The sequence below is a fragment of the Nicotiana sylvestris genome, chromosome 10 (genome assembly GCF_000393655.2).
Source record: "Nicotiana sylvestris chromosome 10, ASM39365v2, whole genome shotgun sequence".
In the NCBI taxonomy this organism is placed as follows: domain Eukaryota; kingdom Viridiplantae; phylum Streptophyta; class Magnoliopsida; order Solanales; family Solanaceae; genus Nicotiana; species Nicotiana sylvestris.
In genome coordinates this window covers 6072316-6098557 of record NC_091066.1, presented here as the reverse complement: position 1 = coordinate 6098557, position 26242 = coordinate 6072316, and the positions used below count along the sequence as shown (strand labels likewise).

Genomic DNA, 26242 nt, shown 5'->3' with positions numbered 1-26242 from the left:
CGAACCCGAGACTTCTGGTTAAGGGTACAGGGATCTTATCCATTCCATCCCACCACAACCTCAAACCCGAGACTTCTAGTTAAGGATGAAGAGATCCTATCCATCCCACCACAACCTCAAACCCGAGACTTCTTGTTAAGGATGGAAGGATTCTATCCCCCCCCCAAGTGATTCATGAAAAAGTTGATGCAGATTGTAGCCAGACACCTACAGCTCCTAAGATACAGAATTGTAAGATTCCATTTAGTGACTCGGAATAATCATCAAACTTTTGAAGTAGTTGGCAGATTAGAAATGAGTATAGATTGTATATTACCTTGTTTCTATTATAAAAATGAATTAGCTTAATACCCATCAATCTTTTTATCTCCTTTAAACTTAAGACAAGTACATTCCTGTTATTATTATTACTTGAAAACAGCCATAAATATTCTTTATACACGTTTCGAACAGAAAGAAGCAAGCTAATGTGAAACTAAATTTCTTTACTTCATCTTAACTTCTTCACATGATCCTTCACATCTGAGAAAAAGGACCCTCTTTTATCTATACAAGAACTCTGTCAAAATAACATATGGTAATTCATGTTTACACGATCTATATAGTTGATGTCACAACAGCAAAGGGATAAATATACTACATATTCCTGGATAAGCTGGCCCAAGTGGAGTAAATTGCCAAACATATTCCCTGTTGAACTCCATATTTACTGCTGGTAGATTTAGGATTCATCCATGAAAACAGCACCGTGGCCATTAGCTTTCATGAATTTCTTTAACAGAAGTACAAGTATAGCAATTGTGAGTCCAACTGCTGCCCATGTAAATATACGGTCATCAGCCTGCCTCGAGACGCTCTGTTGAGGTGTATGCAGTACCCGAGGCTCACTTGGCCGTGCAGTAGGGAGCTCTATAGGTGCCGGTACAGGTTCTGCATCTAAAGCCAATTCGCGTCTCTCTTCAATATTTGTGTTAGCATCAGATGGATTATGAAGCCTTTCCTCAGCAGTCTCGGCGCTGGGGTTTTCAGGACTCTCTTGGACCTCATCCTCTCCATTAATGTTCTGTTCTTCATGAGCTGGCAAGGAAGTAGCTTGAGGAACTGGGGGTGCTTTGCTTAGCATGTATTCATGAATCTGTAAAACAAATCAACTATTAACGCTTGAGCCTGCAGACGATGGATTGGATATCAAAATGATATTCAGATAATGTTATACCTCGTCAATCAGCTTCTGGCGCTCGGGAGTTCCATATCTTGGAGCCGTTTCACGAGATTTAATAGCTAAAGCACGCCTTTCTTCCTTTGTATAGTCTAGTGATCCAAGGGCACCATTTGGGTTGGTGGGCATAAATGCAATCAGAGCTACCAGCGCAGTCCGAACTGCAAATCATAAGATATTTAAACACTAATTAGCTACCGTAGCTCCGTCTTACCAAAAGATGGAAAGCAGCATCCATTAAGACAAAAGACTAAACCACACAATAGCTTGCGCACTGCAAACTGCTTTTTTCTTGTCAATACAACTAAAGAATAATAATTGCAGGCCAATAATGTATTGTATTTAGTCGCCAATCCATATGGGTTGCTCACACTACTATTTTATTGAGATTTTTGCATACTGTGGGTGTTCGCATTTTAGTTTTGCTCAAGTACAGGACACCAACAGTAATCATATAACTTATACCACATATTCAATCATATCTCCTGACTTTTAAATCCATCAACACAGCCTAAAGCCAATTTTAAGTACACTCAACTAAATACAGCCATAGGTTAAAAGCACAGGACCATATAATTTCAAGAAAGGAAAATGCCAACTCATTCAGATGAAGATATCTTTTTATGTCCTAACATGACATTGCCTAAATTTGCACCCCCCCCTCGCCCACCCCCCAAAAAAAAAACACTGATGCAACAATATGAAAGTGAATTATTCATTAAAATATAACATAGTGCAAAAATGGTAGAAGAATGATGAAGTTACCACTCCATGACGGTTGCCAGTGCTCAGGGTGATGATTAGAAATGCTCAAACATATCTTGGTTTGGGTTTCAAAACGTCCATTGGGCTGAAAAGAGAATCAACCATGAGTTAGCAGATTATTAAACATGAAATGCATCAACTCTAAACCCAGATGGCAATTGAATGGGATAGGGTTTTGCTTCTACTGTTGGTAGACTATCCCAACCCACAAGACAGGCTTCCTTTTCCCTGCACAACTCACATGACCACCCACTGCTCCTAACAATGCCATATCTTCTTTTTCAGTTTGTTCATGCTTTTCCCTTTGGTTGGCTTTTTCCAATCTTTTTCGCTACCCTCCCGAGAAAAACTAGGTAGTGGGAGGGAAACTTGGGTCACACTTCAAAAACATGTTCCAGATTTGCACGTGGAGCAAAGCAAAGACTTCCTTCAGTACTCATTTGTTTATTTTATGAAGTAAGAGACTTTCATTAAAGGCATCAAGAAGATGCAAAACAAAAGAGAGTACAAGTAAATCGACTTTCCTTCAGTACTCTTCAGTCAGATCTTATCCTATGGTAAGACTTTCCTAAGACTTGCTTACTTTCCACTTGAATTACAAATCTCCTCAGCCTCTTTTTCCCAAGATACCTGCTATTTATCCTTTTTTTCACATCAAAATTAATTAGCACCCTGCCCAGCCCAATCTGTGAAGCCCGCTTGTGGCAGGTGAGGTTTGACCAACATCACTAGCCCCATTCTGATCTCTACTAAAACTTATACCATAAAATGACTTAAGTAGTAAGACTAGCTTTTAAAACAGCAAGAAACTTACAGTCAAAAGCATGAAAGAAGGAGGCTTGAAAGGATATTCGGCAGGCAACTGGATCCGTCCATGATAAATCCCCCCTTCAAACTCAGAATCTCGTGGACCCCTGATTGCGAATTGCCATTCAAAGATGTTCTCCTGAAAATGTAATATAAAAGTCAGCTTAAGTTGTTGTGTCATCGTACAACTTCCAGAATTAAAAAATAACTTGTTCATAGAAGATAACTAGTCATTTGTCATAAAAATGTGATGCAAGATACGATATTTCTGAAAGTAATATCTACAGAAGCTATTATGATGAAATCCATTTACTAGTGATAGATTCAAGAATCCAAAATACACAGTCACCTCATAACGGAAGGAAAATGCCCAAAATCAAATCTTGACCTATTTATATCATCACAGCAGAATGGCATCAAACTGAGCTAGAAGAGCACGGAGCTCATTCATCGTTAGTGAGGTTGATTCTTAAGCAGGATCAACCATAATCCTTAACATATTTGAACTTAGAACACAAAAACCACTATGCCAAATTTTACTGAAGCTTAAGAGTTTTATATCATGGGCATAGGACCACTATTATCTTTTAAATAGTACAAATCAGGTGTTGCTGCCTTGTCCTATTTGTAATTTAGTTTATTTCTGCGGTCGACAAAGAAGGATTTGTCAAAGCAGTTTCAAATTTTAAGACTTGTACATCCACGTAGGAATAAAGGTGAGATTTAGACAACCTATAGCTTTAAAGAATATCTAATTTGCCCTAACTGACAAATTATAGTATAAGAATGAAATGGGTCCGAATATAGTAAAATGAATACAAAGGATGGTTAATAGGTGACAAGCACCCAAGGTTAAGGCCTGTGGCCAATAAAGTGGCAGGAGAATTATGACTTATGAGGCCTCAGGTTTAAATCCTAGCGGAGGACACCAGATAATTTCTTCCCAAATGCCTAAGCCTTGATTGGCAGAGTTACCTAGTACCTAGGTATCTATGTTGGTGGGAAGTAGCAGGTACCCGGTGGAATAGTTGTGCAAACTGGTAAGGACACCACCATCATAAAAAATAAAAAGAAATTGTAGTAGGTACAACAAGTATTAAATTAATCTAGCTATGTCCAATCCTGTAAATACTGCTTGGCATAGAGACCTCATATATTCAAACTTAACTAGTCTGGAATTGAGTCGGTAATTCACGCAATCCTTGAAGTAAATGCAAAAGCGTGATAAAATTTATCCAACAGGATAAACTTGACCAGATAGAGGATAGACAATTTGCACACAGCTGAACTAAAGGAAAATAACAAATAACATATGCAAAACAGCACTGTAAAACCTGGAAGAGCCTGCGGAAGTAATGTGTTGTAAGGTGGGCTCTTTCCCTACAACATATCTCCTCTGGGAGCTAGATACAAAGCTCTAGGTATCTGGAATGGAGTAATTGAAAAATTTGAAAAAAAGTTAGCTTCCTGGAAAATGCAGTATCTTTCTCTGGGTGGTAGAATTACACTCATCAATAGTGTGTTGGATAGCATTCCTACCTACTTCTTGTCCCTGTTTCCAATCCCAGCTAAGGTCCAAAGGAGACTTGATCAACTAAGGAGAGATTTTCTATGGGAAGGAAATAGTCAAACTCACAAATTCCATTTGGTTAAATGGCCAAGAGTTATTCTCCCCAAAGTGCATGGAGGGCTAGGAATAAAATATCTCACTTTACACAACAAGAGTCTGTTAATGAAATGGCACTGGCGGTACAACATGGAGAACCCTGGGCTGTGGAAAGTTGTAATACAAGCAAAATATGGGGTGACAAACAACTGGTGTACTAGACAGAGTAGACTGCCTCATGGTTCTGGGCCATGGAAACACATTTCAAAGTTATGGGGTGACTTTCAACTCAAGTCATCACTCAAGCTTGGGAATGGAACTCATATTTCTTCCCGGAAAGATAGATGGTTAGGGTCAGAGATCCTGAAAGACGAACACCCAAGTCTATTTCTTTTGGCTAGCAACAAGGATTCCACTATAAAGCACTATTGGCAATATAACTCATGGGCCTTGCAGTTCAGAAGAGATATCCAAGACTGGGAACTAAATGACTTGCTGAGATTGCTTTCAAAACTATCAGATTTTAAGGTCAATCCTCAGGTGAAGGACAAGCTGGAATGGGGAGATTCCAAAGATAAAACCTATACTGTCAAAAGAGGATATGACAATCTATGCTCCAATAAAGAGCTGATTGACAAATGGTCGTGGAAGCTCATATGGAGAACCAAACTCCCTATAAAAGTAATTGGTTTTATCTGGACAAGCCTGCATGAAGCATGCCTTACTCAAGACAACCTCAGTAGAAGAAGCATTCCGACAGTAAACAGATGTTTTATGTGCCAGGAGTCTGAGAGTGTGAGACATTTGTTTCTTCATTGCACGGTAGCAACTGACATATGGAACATGTTTTTATCAGTTTTTGGACTTGCTTGGGTCATGCCTTGCAGTATCAAGGATGCTTACGAGAGCTGGAGCTCATGGAGAGTTGGGAAATCCATCAAAAAAACTTGGCAAATGGTGCCTGCTACTATTTTTTGGTGCATCTGGAATGAGAGAAATCGCAGATGTTTTGATGAGATTTCAACTCCTAATCACTCTCTTAAAGCAACTTGTCTAATCAATTTATTTACTTGGTTCAACCAGGCCCCTGTAACTAGCTTTGAATCTTTTTGGGATTGTGTCTGCTCCTTAGTTATGTAAGTTTTTGTATATGAGCAGCCACACTTTTGTTGTATATTTTTGCTATGCATCTTCTTGATGCCATTTAATGAAATTATCTTCATAAAAAAAAACAGCACTGTAAAACCAAATTGGTACGTTGTATAAAATGAATCCAGAAGAAAATATGGAACACGAAGCATCATTAACTCAGCCTTAGGCCTAATGGATTAGAAAGAAATCAAGATAATCAGATCAACATGAACAACCAAGAAATTCAAGCAGAAACAGCTATGAAAAGGAACATTATCCATAAAATCAGAATGCAATAAAGTTGAATCAATGAAACCCCTTCCTTGCCAATTCGGAAAACCATCAAACCTCACTTTCACAGTAAAAAAAACCGTATACAAACACATACACTCCCCCCCCCCGGACACACCCTACATACATCTACATGTGCACAAACAGACAAATTTTCCTATTTATTTGATCGTTATTGCTTGTGGCCAGTAAATTTGACCAACTTTCAGATGGATCCAGCAAATTACTTACACCTCCACTCGAATATATCTACAGTTTTTGCTCACGGCCAGTAAGTTCGACTATATATCTAAAGCTAAATCAGACTATATAAATTCTCAATCTTTAAAATTACCAATAGACATTAGGAAGTTTCGCACTATAATTTCAATTCACCTAAGAAGTTAAACATTTTAATCAAACATCAATTGATTTGAATCTCAGAAAGCAAACAGCGTACCACATGTAAATTCTAGATCCACCACAGGTCCAAAGAGAAAAAACAGATGAATCATGAAAGGATAAGGTAGATTTTCGTAAATATTTGGAAAATCAAGGATTAAAATTGAAACCTCGAGAGGAAGGCTCATGAAATCATCGGAAGGATTAGATTGCATCTCTTTAACCTCCTGTAGTATTCTCTTCACCGCTGGATTTTTCAGATTATACTTATCCTCCGCCATTTCTATCGATCTGAGCCGCCGCCGACCACCGTACGTCGGAAAATTAAACCTACCGCCGGTCGAAAAGTTCCACCGATGATGATGAAAATTGGTGGGAATAAATAAGCGAAGACTTTGTTTTTGGGAAAAAGTGGAAGTGGGTTGGATTTTAAGATTGGGGAGGGGGACACGTCATTAAGGATGACGTGGCAGTAAATTATTGGGTACAATGACAAACTCTTAATGGCTGTTTTCGTAAAGAGTGATTATGAAAGATTAATGATTTGAAGGGATGAATTTAGGAAATTTATTAGGCTAATCCTCAAGGGAGTGAATTAGGAATGGCAGGCGGTGCGGGTGCGGAGCGGGTTCTGTCTGACCCGCGAAATTTAAACTCGCCCCGCTTCGCATAGAATTTAAACCCGCATTCACCTGCCCCGCATTCCATCCGCGTTCACCCGCCCTACCCCGCACCCGCAATTTTTTGAACTCTTATATGCATTAAACTATAAGAGAGATGATAAGATGATCTAAATACTAATAAACCAACGAAGAATTTAAACATTTTGAATAGTTGAATTAAAAAGGATAGAGCAAATTTTAATTCCTTTAACAAAAATTTCTAGTATTAATACCAGAAGAAAGCATGCACTTTCATATGTACATGGAATTTTTTTTTGTGAAACCAGAAACTCCAGCAAACTCCTTGTTTAAGTTTCTTTTATTTTATTTGAAAACTAGAAGTCTAAAAAGGAAGAGGAAGGAAGAATATATACCAAGACGGAGGAAATTGTTTACTTTTCATTGCTTGATTTGGGTATTGTCACACCTCCTTTTTCCGCACCCGCGAGGGGCGCAGGGGAGTTTTTCCAATTAAAGGACAATCGAAACGGGGATGGTTTATTAATTTCAGAGTCGCTACTTGGGAGATTTAGGGTGTCCCAAGTCACCAATTTTAATCCCGAATCGAGGAAAATAATGACTCTATATTACAGTCTGCGTACCAGAAATCCGGATAAGGAATTCTGTTAACCCGGGAGAAGGTGTTAGGCATTCCCGAGTTCCGTGGTTCTAGCACGGTCGCTTAACTATCATATTCGGCTTGATTATCTGATTTTATACAAGTGTGAACTTATGTGCAAAATTTAACTTTTAACCGCTTTTATCATTTTACTGTTTTTATCAGGAATTGCAACGTTGTGAAAATGTATCTCGAACCGCGTTACAATCAATGTACCCGTGGTCGTCGACACACTTTGACTCCGTTGAGATTGGGATTTGGGTCACATCAATGCGCACCCGAGTTTAAGGAAATTAAATTATTAAAGACGCGCCTAAAGCGACTAGCGTACTTATTTGGGTAAGACCGTGGAATTTTACTAAACGGTCCATCCCGAAATCCAAATAATTTTTAAAGCAAATATTTACTGAGGGCCCCGCAATTTGTATTTTTATTTGGCGAGGCTCATCTCGTTCTTTATTTTTTATGAATTTGCAACGTCATGGACATGCATCTCGAACCACGTCACAATCAATGTACCCGTGATTAGAAACACATTTCGACTCCGTTGAGAATTGGATTTGGGTCACATAAATGCGCACCCGAGTTTAAGAAGGTAAGATTTATTAAGGCGCGTCCTAAAGAGTCTATCGTATTGTTATTTTAGGAGGGTTGTGAGATTTGCTAAACAACCCGTCCTGGAACCTAAATGCTTCGATAATATACATTTAAACAAGGGCCCCGCATTTGCACGTTTTGTTTATTTTCATCGAGGCTCATCTCGTTCTTATTTTAAAAGGATATCCTATAGCAACTACGTTTCTTATCGCGTTTGTCCTTATCAATTGAAAAACAGTAGATAGTCCTAATTAATTACATGCTTACAAGTTGATTGTAACAACATTCAGAAATGCCTAAATCAGAAACGAGGCTGTCCGAACAAATAATATCGGGCCCAAATCCAGCCCAAGCGTGATTGGCCAGACCTGGGCCACTGCTTGTTCGAAGCAGGCCGGCTTGGCCTGTTTTGGCCTGAACTCGACCTTTGTGAGGTTGAGGCCCTGAGTTTGTGTTCCTGATCTTAAAACATGGTTTTAAGAGTTATATATATCAATTTATTGGAAAGGAAAGAACTTATTTAGTGTAAGAATTTCATGCTTGGCATACATTACATGCTTATACTACACTATTGCACTAAATCTGAGATACAACCTGTTGCCTTAGGCATACTCTTATCACCATCCTATATGCACAATCTAACATTCAAACTACCATTCATTGACAGTTGTCAGACCTGAAGGCTATCTCCAGCATCCAAAACAAGCATAAAATTTCATACATTACATGATATTTCAAGGGACAAACTACGTATATAAACAAAATTCTTCAGGTCTTTCATTTACATTCATGCTCAAATTTCCAGTTACATCTGACAGTGTATTGGGTGTGTACCTGGTATAGAAAGGAAAGGAAGAAAGGGAATAATCAGTCGAGTAGTGTGCCACAATCAACAGCGGCAACAGACACAACAACAACACAGCAACAAATAAACAGCCGATAATGGTGAAGCTCAGCAAGGAGTCGAGCGACCAATGAACAATCCCAGAAAAAAAGAACAGAGCAGGAAACAACAGCCCAGAGTGTTGAATGTAACAGCAACAGAAATCCAATAACCACAAGAAAGCTTGGCAGACAACAGGAAAAGCAAAACCCCACAGAAAGCCTGATCAAACTGGACTCTTGCACAGTTTCTTCTAGACAATACTCATTCACAATGTTCTGAAATTTATTTCTGTTTTTCCTTTTTAGTTTTTCTTACTCCCAGGATCTCTCCAGACTCCAAAAAATTGAACCCCCTTTCTAATGGAAGGTCTGCCTCTTTTATAGCCTAACCTTAACACTTTACAGTCTTTTTGACAACTCCAAATTCCCCCCTCCCTGTTGTTTTTCCACTCACCTCTTTTAAATAAATAAAACTCCCATCAAATTCCTGACAGCCCCTCTCTCTTTTGTTGTTAAAATGTACTAATCACTTGTTTATTTAACAAAAGTATGGGCAGTGGGAATATAATCTGACAGCACATGCTGTCCAGTTATTTTAATTCCTTAAAGCTAACCATACACATGCTGCCCACGGTCCAAACCAAATGGCATCGTGTTTTAAAATCAAAGTCTGAATCTGCCATTATAACCTTTCCCCTAGATGTTCTTTAATTCAATTTGAACAAAATCAATAGGCAATACAATTCAGTTCCTAATGGGATTCAAATACGATCACAGCAAAAATAAACAACATGAATCAAGTTGTTATCATTAATGACTGCAACTAATTGACGACATATATCGACTCGACTATATTAATCGTAACACATAACAATCAATCGTTCATATAAACAACACGTACAGAGTCCCGAGTGACTTCAGACAACTTTGTTCAATCACTGGGAACCTATATGAATTAACTCGTTTGACGACTAATCTAATCGAACATGTATATCACAGAATACATTCAAATCATACACAGAAAACAATTGACCAAATAAAAGGTCTTTACAAAGACGGAAGAAATTAAGAAGAGTATCAGAAAACACCGAACAAACACAACAGAACATGCTAACATACTTAACTAGCAGTTGAATAAAACAAAAAGGAAAAGAAAACTTACCAAAAATGTCCAAACAAAACTGAACCAAATCTGACTCGACATTGACCCTTTGAGGCCGAACAAACTTTAATCAGGGTGTTCTCACATGAGAACACCTTGATTAAGGTCTATTAGACCTCAAACCCCCGTTAAGGCTAGCCGGATTCCCCATGTGCATGTGTTCTAAAGTCTGGATTTTCAGATCTGGATTTTTGGGAGTTGTGGGTAGATTCGGACCAAACCAAGCTTGGTTTGGTCACGAGGAAGGTCAGGGGGGTGTCTGGTATGAAGATGGGGTGGTTTGGCATAGATCCGGGTTCGACTCAAATCTTCAAATGAAGATTCGAGACGAACGAAAGTGATTCGAGGCTAGGGAGTAACAGATCCATGTTCAGGAGAGTGAGGGGGTCTTAGGGTGTTCGGGAGGTGGCCACCGGCGTTCATGCCGCCGGGTTTTGGTGGAAGGGAAACTAGGGCGGCGTTAGGGTTTGGGGGTTTCAGGGTTCGGAGAAGGAGATGACTGAAGGGGGGGTTCGGATAGGGGGTGCGGGGTAAAGGACTGAGTTTATATATGGGGAGGTTGATTGGATCTGAGCCGTTAGATCAGATGATCTCAACGGCTTGGATCTGATGCTGAGAAATGAGACGGGGTCGTTTGGTAGTTAAACGGGGTCGTTTGGTTTAAGTGAGGGGTTGGATCGGATTGGTTCCTGGGTCGGGTTTTGAAGCGGGTTACTGATAGAGGTCCTGAGCCGTTGGATCGAGAGTTTGAACGGCCCAGATTGATTTGCCTGAAACGGCGTCGTTTCAGAAGAGGCCTGGGCAGCCGGACTTGGACTGGGTCTGAGTGCTGGTTGGGCCTATTATTTTTGTTTAATTTCTTTTGGCCCAAACCAATTTCTTTCACTTTTTGTTTTCTAATTTCACTTTTCTTTTAAAACAAAAATAAAAATAACAAATAATAAAATAACGAAATTAAAACTAAGCAACAATGCAACATTTTAACACAATTATCACAAAAATATTTAAGTAAGTTAGCTAAAAGCTTAGAACGGACGATGCACACATATATATATATTTTTTGAATTTTCTTTTACTGACCGAATTATGGTTTAATCATCCTGACATACATGTTTGGTATTTTGTTTGCCAATGATTAAATGCAAAAATGGACAGATCCACAAATGACTAACAACACATGTCATGAAAACTCAAACATTGTACAGCGAAACCATTTGTTACTATTTTTATTTTCTTTTGGAGCGATTGCTCGTAAAGCAAAAATCACGTGCTTACAGCTGCCCCTCTTTGCACGAAGACACGAAGGGTTTTCGCGCAAAGATAAGAGAGTGATTTATTTTTGCCCGTCCGAATACTCCGTGTGAAGCATTTTTGAAAAAGATTTGACCGAACCTTTGCTTCAGAGGTTTCCTACATATCCTGGGCTGAAACAGGAATCAGGTCAATGTAGTTCGGGAAATTTTGGTAGCTGGGACTACCGTGTGACTGTATTGCTTGCTGCTGTTGTGCGCTGTCGCATGCTGCTGTAGGATGCTACTGCTCAACCGATCTCCCTGTTACATTGCTCTAAAAGGAAAAACAAGAAGTTAAGCTAGAGTATGAGATCTCATCCATCTCCAACTTGTTCTTGTTGTCTCGCTTTCTTGTCGGCTAACGCTTTCTTCTGATGCCTTTATTTTGTGACCTTTGGAGATGATGCTGGTGCACCGCCTTTCTGAATGCCGGTTTTCATCACTTTGTTTGATTTGCTGGGAACATGGCTTTCTTCTTTAAATCTTCTACTGGTTTCTTCAGTGGTATGTCTCTTCATCAGTATCGTCATACTGGGCATGCTACAATGTTTCCGAACTGCTTCTTCTGAGACGCGTTCTTTCTTGCTTTTGAATGTGCGCTTGCTTTGGCAGACTTCTGCTTCTTGGCGCTGGGGATTTTATTGTTTTTCCTGCTTGGGGCTCTCTGTTGTAACCTTCCGTCTTCAGGTGGGGCTACTGATTCCAAACTCTAGAGCTAAAAGTATTCCCGCATTATACTGGTGGGCGACCTAGAACTTAAATGTATTCCCGCATTATACTGGTGGGCGACCTAGAACTTAAATGTATTCCCGCATTATACTGGTGGGCGACCTAGAACTTAAATGTATTCCCGCATTATACTGGTGGGCGACCTAGAACTTAAAAGTATTCCCGCATTATACTGGTGGGTGACCTAGAACTTAAAAGTATTCCCGCATTATACTGGTGGGCGACCTAGAACTTAAAAGTATTCCCGCATTATACTGGTGGGTGACCTAGAACTTAAAAGTATTCCCGCATTATACTGGTGGGCGACCTAGAACTTAAAAGTATTCCCGCATTATACTGGTGGGTGACCTAGAACTTAAAAGTATTCCCGCATTATACTGGTGGGCGACCTAGAACTTAAAAGTATTCCCGCATTATACTGGTGGGCGACCTAGAACTTAAATGTATTCCCGCATTATACTGGTGGGCGACCTAGAACTTAAATGTATTCCCGCATTATACTGGTGGGCGACCTAGAACTTAAAAGTATTCCCGCATTATACTGGTGGGCGACCTAGAACTTAAATGTATTCCCGCATTATACTGGTGGGCGACCTAGAACTTAAAAGTATTCCCGCATTATACTGGTGGGCGACCTAGAACTTAAAAGTATTCCCACATTATACTGGTGGGCGACCTAGAACTTAAATGCATTCCCGCATTATACTGGTGGGCGACCTAGAACTTAAAAGTATTCCCGCATTATACTGGTGGACGACCTAGAACTTAAAAGTATTCCCGCATTATACTGGTGGGCGACCTAGAACTTAAATGTATTCCCGCATTATACTGGTGGGCGACCTAGAACTTAAAAGTATTCCCGCATTATACTGGTGGGCGACCTAGAACTTAAAAGTATTCCCGCATTATACTGGTGGGCGACCTAGAACTTAAATGTATTCCCGCATTATACTGGTGGGCGACCTAGAACTTAAAAGTATTCCCGCATTATACTGGTGGGCGACCTAGAACTTAAAAGTATTCCCGCATTATACTGGTGGGCGACCTAGAACTTAAATGTATTTCCCGCATTATACTGGTGGGCGACCTAGAACTTAAAAGTATTCCCGCATTATACTGGTGGGCGACCTAGAACTTAAATGTATTGAAATTGTTTCCCCGTTCTTCCGAGAAAATTTTCGACAATCGGCAGAAAATTTTCTGCCCCGGTTTTTGGTGACTTCCATGGCGTTGCATCTTGCTGCCCTCATCAATCCTCTGTTCCCCTGCAACAGACAAAAGGATTTGGTCAGTTTTAATCGTGGTGGTAGAGGGTGCCTTTCTGGCGAGCAATTTTTCTCTCTTCCTCTTTTCTTGCTCTTTGTCCCCATAATTGGTTGGCGGGCAAAGTTGCCTGTTGGGGGTCTCTAGCCTGCTGGGGATTGGTTTTCAATTTATCCCCTTTTCTGCTTTCTTTTTAAACACATGATGTGGGAGTCTGCTTCTAACTCCCGAAACCACTCCCTTTTGGAGCCTACTTCTTCCAAAATTTCCGGGCACAATCACTGCATTGCCCGGGACCGGACTTTAAGACTGTTTGTATTATCCTGCATTGGATGAATTCCCCTTTGGTTCCTGGTAGTAAGCTTTGAAAAATCCTTTCAAGACACATTTTAGGAAAAGAAATAAAAGATATGGAAAGGAGAAAATCTTTCTGAACCAATATTTTTTGTGGGAGGAGACAATCAAAAGAACTTATCTGGAGGACACAACTGGCCCCTGTGATCATGGCGTGCACCATAGATTTCTGACCCAGTCTATTTGTATCAATTGATTTGCCCGATGGTTTGACTTGCTGGGGATGATAAAGGAGTGTTCCTTTCGTTTCGAATGTGGTAGTTTCGCTGATCTGTCTCGTCGCCTCATAGTGCCCTTCGAGGGGTTTTCACTAATGAGACTCTCTCTTTTCTCTCATCTCCCGGCGCCTTATGGTGCCTGTGAGGGTTTTCACCAATAAGACTCTCTCATTTCATATCCCTCATCTTACATCGCCTCTCGGTGCCTGCGAAGGTTTTCACCGATGAGACTCTCTCATTTTATTTCTTTCGAGGAATCGGGGCGTTGTAGATACGACCCTCTCTTCTGGAGATTCCTTCGACTATCAATTCATTTCCAGTCTTACGATCCTCTTCTTTGCTGGGGATTGATGTATTATTCTCGGTCTTATTTGCCTGACTTGACATCTCTTGAACATTGATCGGGAGGTCTTTGGGACGTTGATGTTGGTTTTGGTGTGGAGTTAAAGAAAGGCTATGAAAAATGAAAATAATTTGATGGGTGATGTGCTACAACTTTTGGAATCAAACCTTTGTTGGAATTTTAAAACATAACTTCTGCCCCAGTTTTCTTGCTTGGGGAATTTATTTTTTACACTTATGTTGCGTTATGTGCGTTACGCACGCTGTGCCTATTATGCACACTATTATGCATCCTACATTTACTATGATGCCTACTATGACCGAGCCGTGAGGCGCCTACGTATCCTCTTTGAGGAATCAGGTCAAACGTAGTTCCCACGGTTTTATATTCCTTGATTTTTCTTTTATTTCTTTTCATTTTCTTTTCCTTTTCTTTTTCTTTTTCTTTTCTTTTCCTTTCTTTTCTTTTTCTTTTTTCGTATCTTTCCCATTAGTGATTCCAAAAGAGGGGTATTGAAAGAATTTGCTTAAGGCTCAAAGGAGGAAGCGAGGGTTAAAAGTGTTTGGATAGAAGAAAGAATTGCCTCCGTCATCTCATTATTCAACAAATGCCAAATACAAACAAATAAACCAAAATTGCCATAATTTAAAGAAATTACGCATAATATCTCTTGACTGCATCTGAATTGATAGCCATGTCGACACATCTACCTTCGACATCTGTCAAACACAAAGCACCATTGGCCAAGACTCTGGTCACGATATAAGGCCCTTGCCAATTTGGGGCGAATTTGCCTTTTGCCTCGACCTGATGTGGGAGGATCTTCTTCAATACCTGCTGCCCTACTTCAAACTTCCTGGGGCGCACCTTTTTATTATACGCTCTTGCCATTCTCTTCTGGTACAGCTGACCATGGCACACTGCTGCCAATCTTTTCTCATCTATCAGGCTCAACTGTTCCAAGCGAGCTTTGATCCATTCATCATCATCAATTCCGGCTTCAGCGACAATTCGGAGGGACGGAATTTCGACCTCCGCTGGTATCACGGCCTCAGTTCCATACACCAACAAATAAGGAGTTGTGCCTATGGAAGTCCGGACGGTAGTGCGGTAACCCAACAAAGCAAAGGGTAATTTCTCGTGCCATTGTCTGGACCCTTCCACCATTTTTCGCAGTATCTTCTTGATATTCTTATTGGCTGCTTCGACTGCTCCATTCGCCTTGGGACGATATGGGGTGGAGTTGCGGTGTATAATCTTGAATTGTTGGCATACCTCTCTCATCAGGCTGCTATTAAGATTCGCACCGTTATCCGTGATGATCACTTTTGGGATCCCAAATCTGCAGATGATATGGGAGTGAACAAAGTCCACCACTGCCTTCTTGGTTACTGATTTGAAGGTTTTGGCCTCAACCCATTTGGTGAAGTAATCAATGGTCACTAGAATGAACCTATGACCGTTGGATGCTGCTGGCTCGATGGGCCCAATGACATCCATCCCCCATGCCACAAACGGCCAGGGTGCTGACATTGTATGTAATTCTGTTGGCGGAGAATGGATCAAATCTCCATGTATCTGGCACTGATGGCATTTCCTCACGAAAGTGATGCAGTCGTGTTCCATGGTGAGCCAATAACACCCTGTTCGAAGGATTTTTCTTGCCAATATATATCCGCTCATGTGTGGCCCACAAACTCCGGCATGTACTTCCGCCATAACCGTCGTTGCCTGCCCGGCATCTATGCATCTCAACAATCCCAAATCCGGGGTTCTTTTGTACAATACTCCTCCACTGAGGAAGAAACCATTCGACAAACGCCGAAGGGCTCTTTTTTGGTCTCCAGAGGCATGTTCTGGATATATCCCCATCCTGAGGTATTCCTTGATATCATGAAACCAGGGTTCGCCATCTGCTTCTTCTTCTATGGCATTGCAGTAGGCGTGCTGATCACGGACCTGGATGTGTAGAGGATCAACATACATTTTGTCAGGGTGGTGCAGCATTGATGCCAAGGTGGCCAAGGCATCCGCAACCTCATTGTGAACTCTCGGGATGTGTTTGAACTTTACCGATCGAAATTGCTTGCTCAGATCATGCAAGCATTGTCGGTATGGTATGAGCTTTAGATCTCGTGTTTCCCATTCACCCTGAATTTGATGTACCAAGAGGTCCGAGTCTCCCAAGACCAAGACGTCTTGGACATCCATGTCAGCAGCCAAGCGCAGACCCAGAATGCAAGCCTCATACTCGGCCATATTGTTGGTGCAATAGAAGCGTAGTTGAGCCGTAACAGGATAATGCCGTCCTGTTTCAGAAATGAGTACTGCTCCTATTCCAACCCCTTTTGCGTTTGCAGCTCCATCGAAGAAAAGCTTCCAACCTGGTTCCTCAGGTAATTCCAACTCATTCGTATGCATCACCTCTTCGTCAGGAAAATACGTTCTTAAGGGCTCGTATTTTTCATCAACGGGATTCTCTGCCAAATGGTCTGCCAGTGCCTGGGCTTTCATGGCCGTCCTCGTTACGTAGATGATATCAAACTCCGTGAGCAGAATTTGCCACTTTGCCAACCTTCCCGTGGGCATAGGTTTCTGAAAGATATACTTCAATGGGTCCAAGCGGGATATGAGATAAGTAGTATATGAAGACAGGTAGTGCTTCAACTTCTGAGCTACCCAAGTTAGGGCGCAACACGTTTTCTCGAGTTGAGTGTACTTGACCTCATGCACTGTGAATTTCTTGCTAAGATAGTAGATGGCCTGCTCCTTCCTTCCTGTGTCATCATGTTGCCCCAATACACAACCAAATGAATTTTCCAAGACCGTCAGGTAAAGAATTAGGGGCTTCCCGGGCTTAGGCGGGACCAATACGGGTGGATTAGACAGATACCCTTTGATTTGGTCGAAAGCCTCCTGACACTCTGCCGTCCAACCTACTGCAGCATCCTTTCTCAGTAGCCGAAATATAGGCTCACAAGTTGCTGTGAGTTGAGCGATGAACCTGCTGATATAATTGAGTCTACCCAGCAAACTCATTACCTCTGTTTTGTTCCTTGGTGGTGGCAAATCTCGGATGGATTCAATTTTGGATGGGTCTAACTCAATCCCCCGTCGACTGACGATGAATCCTAGCAACTTTCCTGATGGGACCCCGAATGCGCATTTGGCCGGGTTAAGCTTGATATCATACCTCCGGAGTCTTTGGAAAAATCTCCTTAGGTCTGCTACATGGTCCTCCTGACGCCAAGATTTGATGATCACGTCATCGACGTACACCTCTATTTCTTTGTGTATCATGTCATGAAACACAGCAGTCATTGCTCGCATGTACGTTGCCCCGGCGTTCTTTAACCCGAACGGCATTACCCGATAGCAGTAGGTTCCCCATGGCATAATAAACGTTGTCTTCTCAGCATCCTCTTCGTCCATTAGGATCTGATGATAACCCGCATAACAATCCACAAAGGATCCGATCTCGCGCCCAGCGCAATTGTCGATCAGGATATGAATGTTAGGTAGCGGAAAATTGTCCTTGGGACTTGCTTTGTTGAGGTTGCGGTAGTCGACGCACACCCTGATTTTTCCATCCTTCTTTGGGACTGGTACCACATAGGCCAACCACTCGGGATACCGAGTGACCCGAATGACCTTCGCTTGCAACTGCTTAATCACTTCTTCTTTGATCTTTACACTCATTTCTGTTTTAAATTTCCTTAGTTTTTGCTTGACCGGAGGGTATGCCGGGTCAGTGGGCAATTTGTGAACCACTAAATTGGTGCTTAATCCAGGCATATCATCATAGGACCAGGCAAAAACATCTTTGAATTCCCTGAGAGTTTTGATCAATTCTGTTCTGACATTCGGCTCAATGTGGATGCTAATTTTGGTCTCTTGGACGTTATCAGCGTCTCCTAGATTCACAGCCTCGGTGTCATTTAAGTTAGGCTTGGGTTTCTCTTCAAATTGGCACAGTTCTCTGTTTATTTCTTCGAAGGCTTCACCTTCGTCACATTCAGATTCATCGTCACAAACGACCTTTTGCATCATTGAGTCGGTTTCAGATTGATTTATTAGACTAGGTCGAAGATCCGCTGTGCATGCCATGTCATTAGAACCAGTAAAAAGAGAACTGTTCAGAAAGAAAAAGAACAAGACAAAAATTAAAATGAGACAAAAGAAAAGAACTTTATTAAATTTGCGGGATAAAAAGGGTTCACACTTTTACAAAACGAAAGTAAAATTTGGATTACACCCTTGAATAATCCGATCAAACAAACAAACAAACAAAACATTAATCAAAGCCTACTACCAAGACTCCCCTCGGACAGGAAGAGGAGTAACCGTCCAATTGTTGGTCTTGGCCTCAGGCCCCACAAATTGTATCTCTGCTCTGCTGGAACCTTCTCCAGCTTCCACCATACTGACATCCGCGAACAGCCTCTCAAAACTCTGATTCAGGTCTTCATTTATACCGATCAAAGGTCCTCGAATCTTTGGGATCGCTGACCCCTTGGCACTTGCTTTAACAAAAGACCTTGAGAGGCGTGGCACTGGTTTAGGCAGAAACCAGACCCTCTTCTTCATTTTTCGCGCTTGCTTCCTGTCTGCTGCGGTTGGTTTGAACCCCAACCCGAAAGTTTCCAGATTCTTAGGAAGGGAGACAGGTTGGACTATCCCTTGAAGTTCAACTCCCAGGCCTTTTCCCGGCACAAACCCATTACCCAGCATTTCTGATACCATCATGACTGTTGCGGCAGCTACCCTAGGGTGCGGGATGATTTCTCCTTCAGAAATTTTGTTGGCCGACCCTGTATCGAGAATCTGGTAGACCCAGGGACCCTTGTCATCAGTGGTCTCTATGAAAGGCACAATGGTTCCGCCCATGGTGCATGTTGTATCCTCGCCGTGCAACACGACCTCTTGTCTTTCCCACTCGAACTTCACTGTCTGATGTAGGGTGGAAGGCACCGCTTTAGCTGCATGAATCCAGGGTCGTCCTAACAGCAAGTTGTAAGATACCGTGGCGTCCAATACCTGGAATTCCATGGTAAACAGGACCGGACCAATGGTCAGTTCAAGTACAACATCCCCCACAGTGGCTGTTCCGTTTCCGTCAAACCCCCGGACACAGATGCTATTCTCCCGGATTCTTCCACGGTCAATCTTTAACTGGTCCAGGGTGGATAATGGACAAATATTGGCGCTTGAGCCGTTATCCACCAATACTCGGGTTACCACCGAGTCTTCACATTTGACAGCTAGGTATAGAGCTTTATTGTGCTCCGTTCCTTCCACCGGCAGGTCATCATCTGAGAATGTCACTCTGTTCACCTCGAAAATCTTGCTGGCAATGGTTTCCAGGTGGTTTACAGAAATCTCACTGGGTACATGGGCCTCGTTCAATATCTTTAACAGGGCCCGACGATGTTCCTCGGAATGGAGGAGTAATGACAATAGTGAGATCTGGGCAGGTGTTTTTCTCAGCTGCTCAACCACAGAATAGTCTTGTACTTTCATCTTCCTCAGGAATTCTTCAGCCTCTTCTTCTGACACTGGCTTCTTGGTTGCCACTGGGTTGGTTTTTCTTAACTCCACCGGAGCAAAACATCGACCTGATCGAGTCAGCCCTTGCGCTTCACAACTGACTTCTTCCACCTGTTTTCCTTGGTACGTCACCACTGCCTTTTCATATTTCCAGGGCACAGCCCTGCTGTCAATCATCGGCAGTTGGACCACCGGCTTTATGGTCACCCGTTCTCTACATACCCCTTTCAACATGACTGCCGGTGTGGGCAGGATCCCTGGTATTACCAACTTGCTTGGCTCGGGTTTGCTTGCTATGACGGACGGGCTCTTCCCCCATATTACTACCGGCTTGACGCCTTCTCCCTGCGACTGTACATTTGTTCCTCCACTGGTTAAGACTTCTTTTGGGGCAGCTTGGATCATCATCACTGTTTGTGAGGGTTTTCTTAATTCTCCTCCCTCACACACCAACTCAATCATGTGAGTTTCGTGGTGCGCTGGCAGTGGGTTTTGGTTGATGTTAGGAGCCTCCGGTGTCTGGACCTCGATCTTATTGGTGTCAATAAGATCCTGTATGGCATGCCTTAACTTCCAGCACTTCTCGGTATCGTGCCCGAGCATCCCTGAACAGTATTCACAACTGATTGAACGATCCAAATTCTGAGGCGGGGGATTTGGTTCCCGAGTATGGACAGGACTAACCAAACCCAATTGCCGCAGCTTGTGGAACACAGCGGTGTAGGTTTCTCCCAGTTCGGTGAAGGTTCTTTGCTTCCGCAACCTGTCATTCCTAGCATCTGGATTTCCCCGGAAACCTGCCCCTGAAGGGTTTCTATATGCCCTTGGTGGAGGGTAGGTGTTTTGTGGCGGTGCATATTGTGGGCGAACCGGAGGCTGAGTGTATACCTGGGCTTGGTGTACGGAACAATGTGGTTCTCGAGGTGGATAGAAATTTTGTGGTGGGTTGTATGGGTAGTTTGACCTGTGAGGCCTGGGTTGGTTGTAGTGCGGCCTGCCAGCCCTGGACCAACTGCCTGCCTCGATCGTGGCAACCTCTTCTTTCTTTCTTCTTAGCGCACCTCCCGTGCCGCTTTGAATAGCCTGGGTTGTGGCCTTAAGTGCCGAATAGTTTAAGATCTTGTCCGACCTCAAACCTTCTTCTATCATGACCCCTATTTTGACCACCTCGTTGAAAGATTTTCCAACCGTTGTCACCAAGTGACCAAAGTAGGTTGGATCCAATGTCTGCAAAAAATAGTCTACCATCTCTCCCTCTCTCATGGGAGGATCGACCCTAGCTGCTTGTTCTCTCCAGCGGAACCCGAACTCGCGAAAACTTTCCCCGGGTTTCTTCCCAGTTCTCAATAACGTGAGACGGTCAGGGACTATCTCCAGATTGTATTGGAAATGACCTGCAAAAGCCTGTGCTAGATCATCCCACGTGTACCACCTGCTGAAATCCTGCCTGGTATACCATTCCAGTGCAGATCCGCTCAGACTTTGGCCGAAATAAGCTATCAAAAGCTCATCCTTGCCTCCTGCCCCTCTCATTTTGCTACAGAATCCCCGCAAATGTGCCATGGGATCACCGTGCCCTTCATATAAATCAAACTTGGGCATCTTGAACCCAGCCGGGAGTTGGACATCTGGGAAAGGGCACAGATCTTTGTATGCCACGCTGACTTGATTGCCCAGCCCGTGCAAGTTCCTGAAGGATTGCTCCAGGCTTTTGAACTTTCTCAACACTTCATCCTGTTCAGGGGCCTTAACCGGCTTCTCAACCTCTGCCGGTACTTCCAAATGGGGATTGTAAGCCTGTGGTTCCGGTGCGTGGAATGTAGGCTCGGGGGATAGTATTGGGTGTCGTGAGCCTGAAACAATGGCTCACTGGTCGTTCTCTGCAAAGGGGCTGATGTAGGTCCCACAAAAATGGGAATGTTGGGTGTTGGGAGAGGTTGATGGGGTGGTGGAGCTTGGGAATCATGAGGGCTTCTTTCTTGATGATAGAGGGGATTTGGGCGGCTTGTGGAAGGGCCAGAGTGAGGGTACTCCGGCATGTGTCCCAGTGTCTCAGGGCTCTTTTGTGTTTTGGCCAGGGCTAGCTGCATTGCATGCATCTCTAGTCCCATCCTTTCAATCTTTTCCATTGCCTCTTTTAGCAACTGGCTCATCGGCCTTTCTTCCTCATTACTATTCTCTGAAGTAGTCATGCTTGTTGCTACCGGTCCTTTGGATCTGGTTTGGTATGAATGTGTTGCCAGAATTCTTTAACAACTAACTGTCTGGTATCAGACAACAACAAACTTTGTTAGTGTTAGAGCTTAACAGATTTGATCATAACACATAGAGGATGCAATGCACCTAGGCAGTTAACCGTTTCTACATGCTTTGCTTCAAACCACATGCGTCATCCCGGTTTGTTCATTCGTCTCTTTTTAGAGTATTCTGCGAAACCCCGCGTTTTATTTTATTTACATTTTCTTTTCTTTATTTATTAAAAGCGGTCGAATCTTATGGGGATTGCCTACGTATCACGTCCCCGCGTGAATCAGACCAGGCGTAGTTCTGCCTCAAAGTAAAGACACATAGAAATTCTTCCGGAGTCACTTAATTTCATTATCAAAATTTGCTATTACACATTACTTCAAACAAAATAGCAACAGTACAGACTCCTCGGTTTTAAACTTGGTTTGAGGAAAAGAAAACAACATATGGGGAAACAACAAACAAAACGACCAGGACTCGGTCAACTAATTTTCCAACTTAGGGACCCACGAGGCATCTTTCGGCCCTTTCGCGGCCCTAGGTGTAAGGCCTCTTTGCAAGCTCTTCAACTCGTTCATAATCCGGTGGACGCAGCCCATGATGGAAGCAATGAGGGTTTCCCGAGGTGTTTGCTCGCATGCCAAACATTTTAGGTAGATGTAATGCCCGATTTCGTCAATTCTTGCTCGAATGTTGTCCCTTTCTGCGAACAATTGCCTTATCTGTCGGCTTTTCAATCCTAGCGTTTGTGCATTGGTGGCGAGCTGATCCTGGAACATATCCATTTGCCTTTCCATCCTTGTCATTACATTGTAATAGCGTCTTCGGTCGGCTTGGGCATCTTGTGTTTGCTTGAAGATCCGCTCTTGCAGGGCGGAATTTGTTTCCTTTGCTGCTTTGACGCTCAGTTCACAATTCCTCATGACCTGCTGTAGGCGTTTCCTCCGGGCCATTGTACCTTCTGCCCATTTGACCCTCATCCTTGCTATGCAAGCCTCTGATTGGTCTAATTCATCTTGGCTCTGGATGACCTGATTTCTCAAACTGGCTATCAATCTTTCGTCGGAGCAGCGCTTCTGTTGGTCGATGTTATTCTTACTGGCTTGGCGAAGGCGGGCCCTCAGGGTTTGGTTCTCTTGGGCTAACTTGTCTTTTTCAGCCTGCTCTTGGGTGACTTGCACGTTGTTTTCGAATACCATCCTTTCAATTTGTCGCTTCAATTTCCTAATTTCAACCAGGTAACCTTCCTCTTTCGCAAGCCAGTCCCATTGTTCTTGCGATGACTCAACAAAACTTCGGAGGTGAGGCCGTTTGGTTGGCCGCTTCACGATGCTCTTCTTGTTCTGCCAAGTGAGATAGGCCGGCGAGACTTCACCCCTAGACACATCATTTACCCGGGTATTTGCCGTCAAGTACTGGCATTCACTCCATATGCAACGAACTGTCTTTTCAGGAAATTGGCCGTCACTGCTGACCTCGACTGCATAAGTGCTGAGATCTTCGTCCGGGTGTAGTACTTGACATCTTCCCAACTGTCTCATTACCCTGTAAGGGGCATAAGGTTGAATACCCCTGAGTCCCATCAAGAGGAAGTGAGGACCAGTGGCGGGCATGTATATGATTTCTTCCACAGAAAGCCAACCCAAAGTCCAGTTTATTTGGTCTGCGGTGATGATCCGGAGATAGGATATCCATTCTTCAAACCCTCCCGGTGATCGGAAACCTGAAACCCTTAGGCTATAACCCTCGATGCAGCCCCCATTTGTAGACATGTAGCGCATATACTGAGGGTGGTGACACAAGTGTTCGATCATCCACATCTGTAACAACAAGTTGCACCCTTCGAAGAAGTCTGCTCCAGCCTTACAAGCCGTGAGGGCTCGGTATATTTCTGACATTATCATGGGAGCAAGGATGCTTTTATCGTTGGTAATCAGGATTTTGACGATTCCAGCCACCTTTAGATCGATATTTCTATCTTTTCGGGGAAACACCACAAGGCCCAAAAATGCCACCATAAAAGCGAACCGCCTATGCTCATTCCATTTTACCAGATTTCCCCTGCTACAAATACCACTTTCTGGATCATTAAATCCTCCCTTGCTCCCGTACCTCTGGTATATGAATTGTAGGGTAGAAAAACCTCTATCCAGTTCAGCGTATAGGACTCCTTTGCTTATCTTCAATAGATCCATGAATTTGTGTGGATTCACAGCCCTTGGAGCGATCAGGTATTTGTGTCTCAAACCTTCAGTGACGTCCATGTAACCCGCCATTTCTTCTAAGGTTGGGGTGAGTTCAAAATCTGAGAAACGGAACACGTTGTGGGCCGGATCCCAAAATGTAACCAAAGCCTTTATGATGTCGCACCGAGGCCTGACTTTTAACAAATCAACCAAACCTCCCAGGTGCAGTTTGACCTTGTCTTGCTCTGACTTTTCCAAATCCTCCCACCATAATCGCACTTCCAGGGGGATTTTGCTTCTAACTGTTACCGGCAAACTTGGATTCATGCTCATTCCGCATGTTTATTGGGGTGATTAAGCAAAGATCCAGACTCATTGGACTCAAATACACAAATTGACACACTATTTTTCTCTTAGAGATGAATCAAAGACCCTTGCTAAAACAAATTAATAAGACACACTATTTGTTTTTTTATTTTTTTTTTATTTTTTTATTTGTTTTTTTTCAAAATTCTGGCAGAGTCCTCTCAAAAATAATTATCTCCTTATCCGTTATTCCGAAACCGGTCAGCATGCAAGCCTTGAAACAAGTAAATGCATAAAGCAAGCAGGATGCAGCAGGATGGTCTTTTCATATCAGGTTGCTAGTCCTAGACGGACCCAACCCCTGTGTTGAGTCCCCTAAGTCAAATGCACATGATGCAAATAAACGTTCCTACTAGGGATCCTGGCATGTGGCTTTGTTATACTACGTTCAGAACCTGGGTGTTTGTTCTAGACCTGGCTTACCCGAGCGGACAACTCGAGCCAAGGATGGGAGCTGTGTACCGGTAACCAAAAGGCCATCCGATTTTGCAACTCCTCCGAATCCTCGTTCTATTTTGGCATATGACACTAACAGAAAGAAGCCACGACCAGCGTGCGCTCCTCAAGAGAGAAGAGAAGGGTTTCGGCACAGTTTATATATACAGTCCAAATAATATCAAAGCAGTAAAAGCAGCATTTAGCACATTAGGCTCAAACACGTAAAAAACCAGATAATAAATAAAGCCAAATAATAACAATTATTTCAAGCTCGAATTCTTAACCCTGAACCAGTGGTTCTGGGTTAAAAATCCCCAGCAGAGTCGCCAGAGCTGTCACACCTCCTTTTTCCGCACCCGCGAGGGGGCGCAGGGGAGTTTTTCCAATTAAAGGACAATCGAAACGGGGATGGTTTATTAATTTCAGAGTCGCCACTTGGGAGATTTAGGGTGTCCCAAGTCACCAATTTTAATCCCGAATCGAGGAAAATAATGACTCTATATTACAGTCTGCGTACCAGAAATCCGGATAAGGAATTCTGTTAACCCGGGAGAAGGTGTTAGGCATTCCCGAGTTCCGTGGTTCTAGCACGGTCGCTTAACTATCATATTCGGCTTGATTATCTGATTTTATACAAGTGTGAACTTATGTGCAAAATTTAACTTTTAACCGCTTTTATCATTTTACTGTTTTTATCAGGAATTGCAACGTTGTGAAAATGTATCTCGAACCGCGTTACAATCAATGTACCCGTGGTCGTCGACACACTTTGACTCCGTTGAGATTGGGATTTGGGTCACATCAATGCGCACCCGAGTTTAAGGAAATTAAATTATTAAAGACGCGCCTAAAGCGACTAGCGTACTTATTTGGGTAAGACCGTGGAATTTTACTAAACGGTCCATCCCGAAATCCAAATAATTTTTAAAGCAAATATTTACTGAGGGCCCCGCAATTTGTATTTTTATTTGGCGAGGCTCATCTCGTTCTTTATTTTTTATGAATTTGCAACGTCATGGACATGCATCTCGAACCACGTCACAATCAATGTACCCGTGATTAGAAACACATTTCGACTCCGTTGAGAATTGGATTTGGGTCACATAAATGCGCACCCGAGTTTAAGAAGGTAAG

The 26242-nt window shown here is 42.7% G+C and overlaps 1 protein-coding gene across 1 annotated transcript; it reads right to left on the bottom strand.

Annotated features, from left to right (window-relative positions):
* Nucleotides 1-465: 465 nt before the first annotated feature.
* Nucleotides 466-6597, bottom strand: LOC104236368 (ubiquitin-conjugating enzyme E2 32). The gene is made up of 5 exons (XM_009790280.2): nt 6371-6597; nt 2799-2930; nt 1985-2069; nt 1217-1380; nt 466-1135 (listed from the first exon to the last, which is right to left on the bottom strand). Exons 1-5 carry the CDS (start codon nt 6479-6481, stop codon nt 722-724), a joined length of 906 nt encoding a protein of 301 aa, XP_009788582.1. The 5' UTR covers nt 6482-6597; the 3' UTR covers nt 466-721.
* Nucleotides 6598-26242: the final 19645 nt, after the last annotated feature.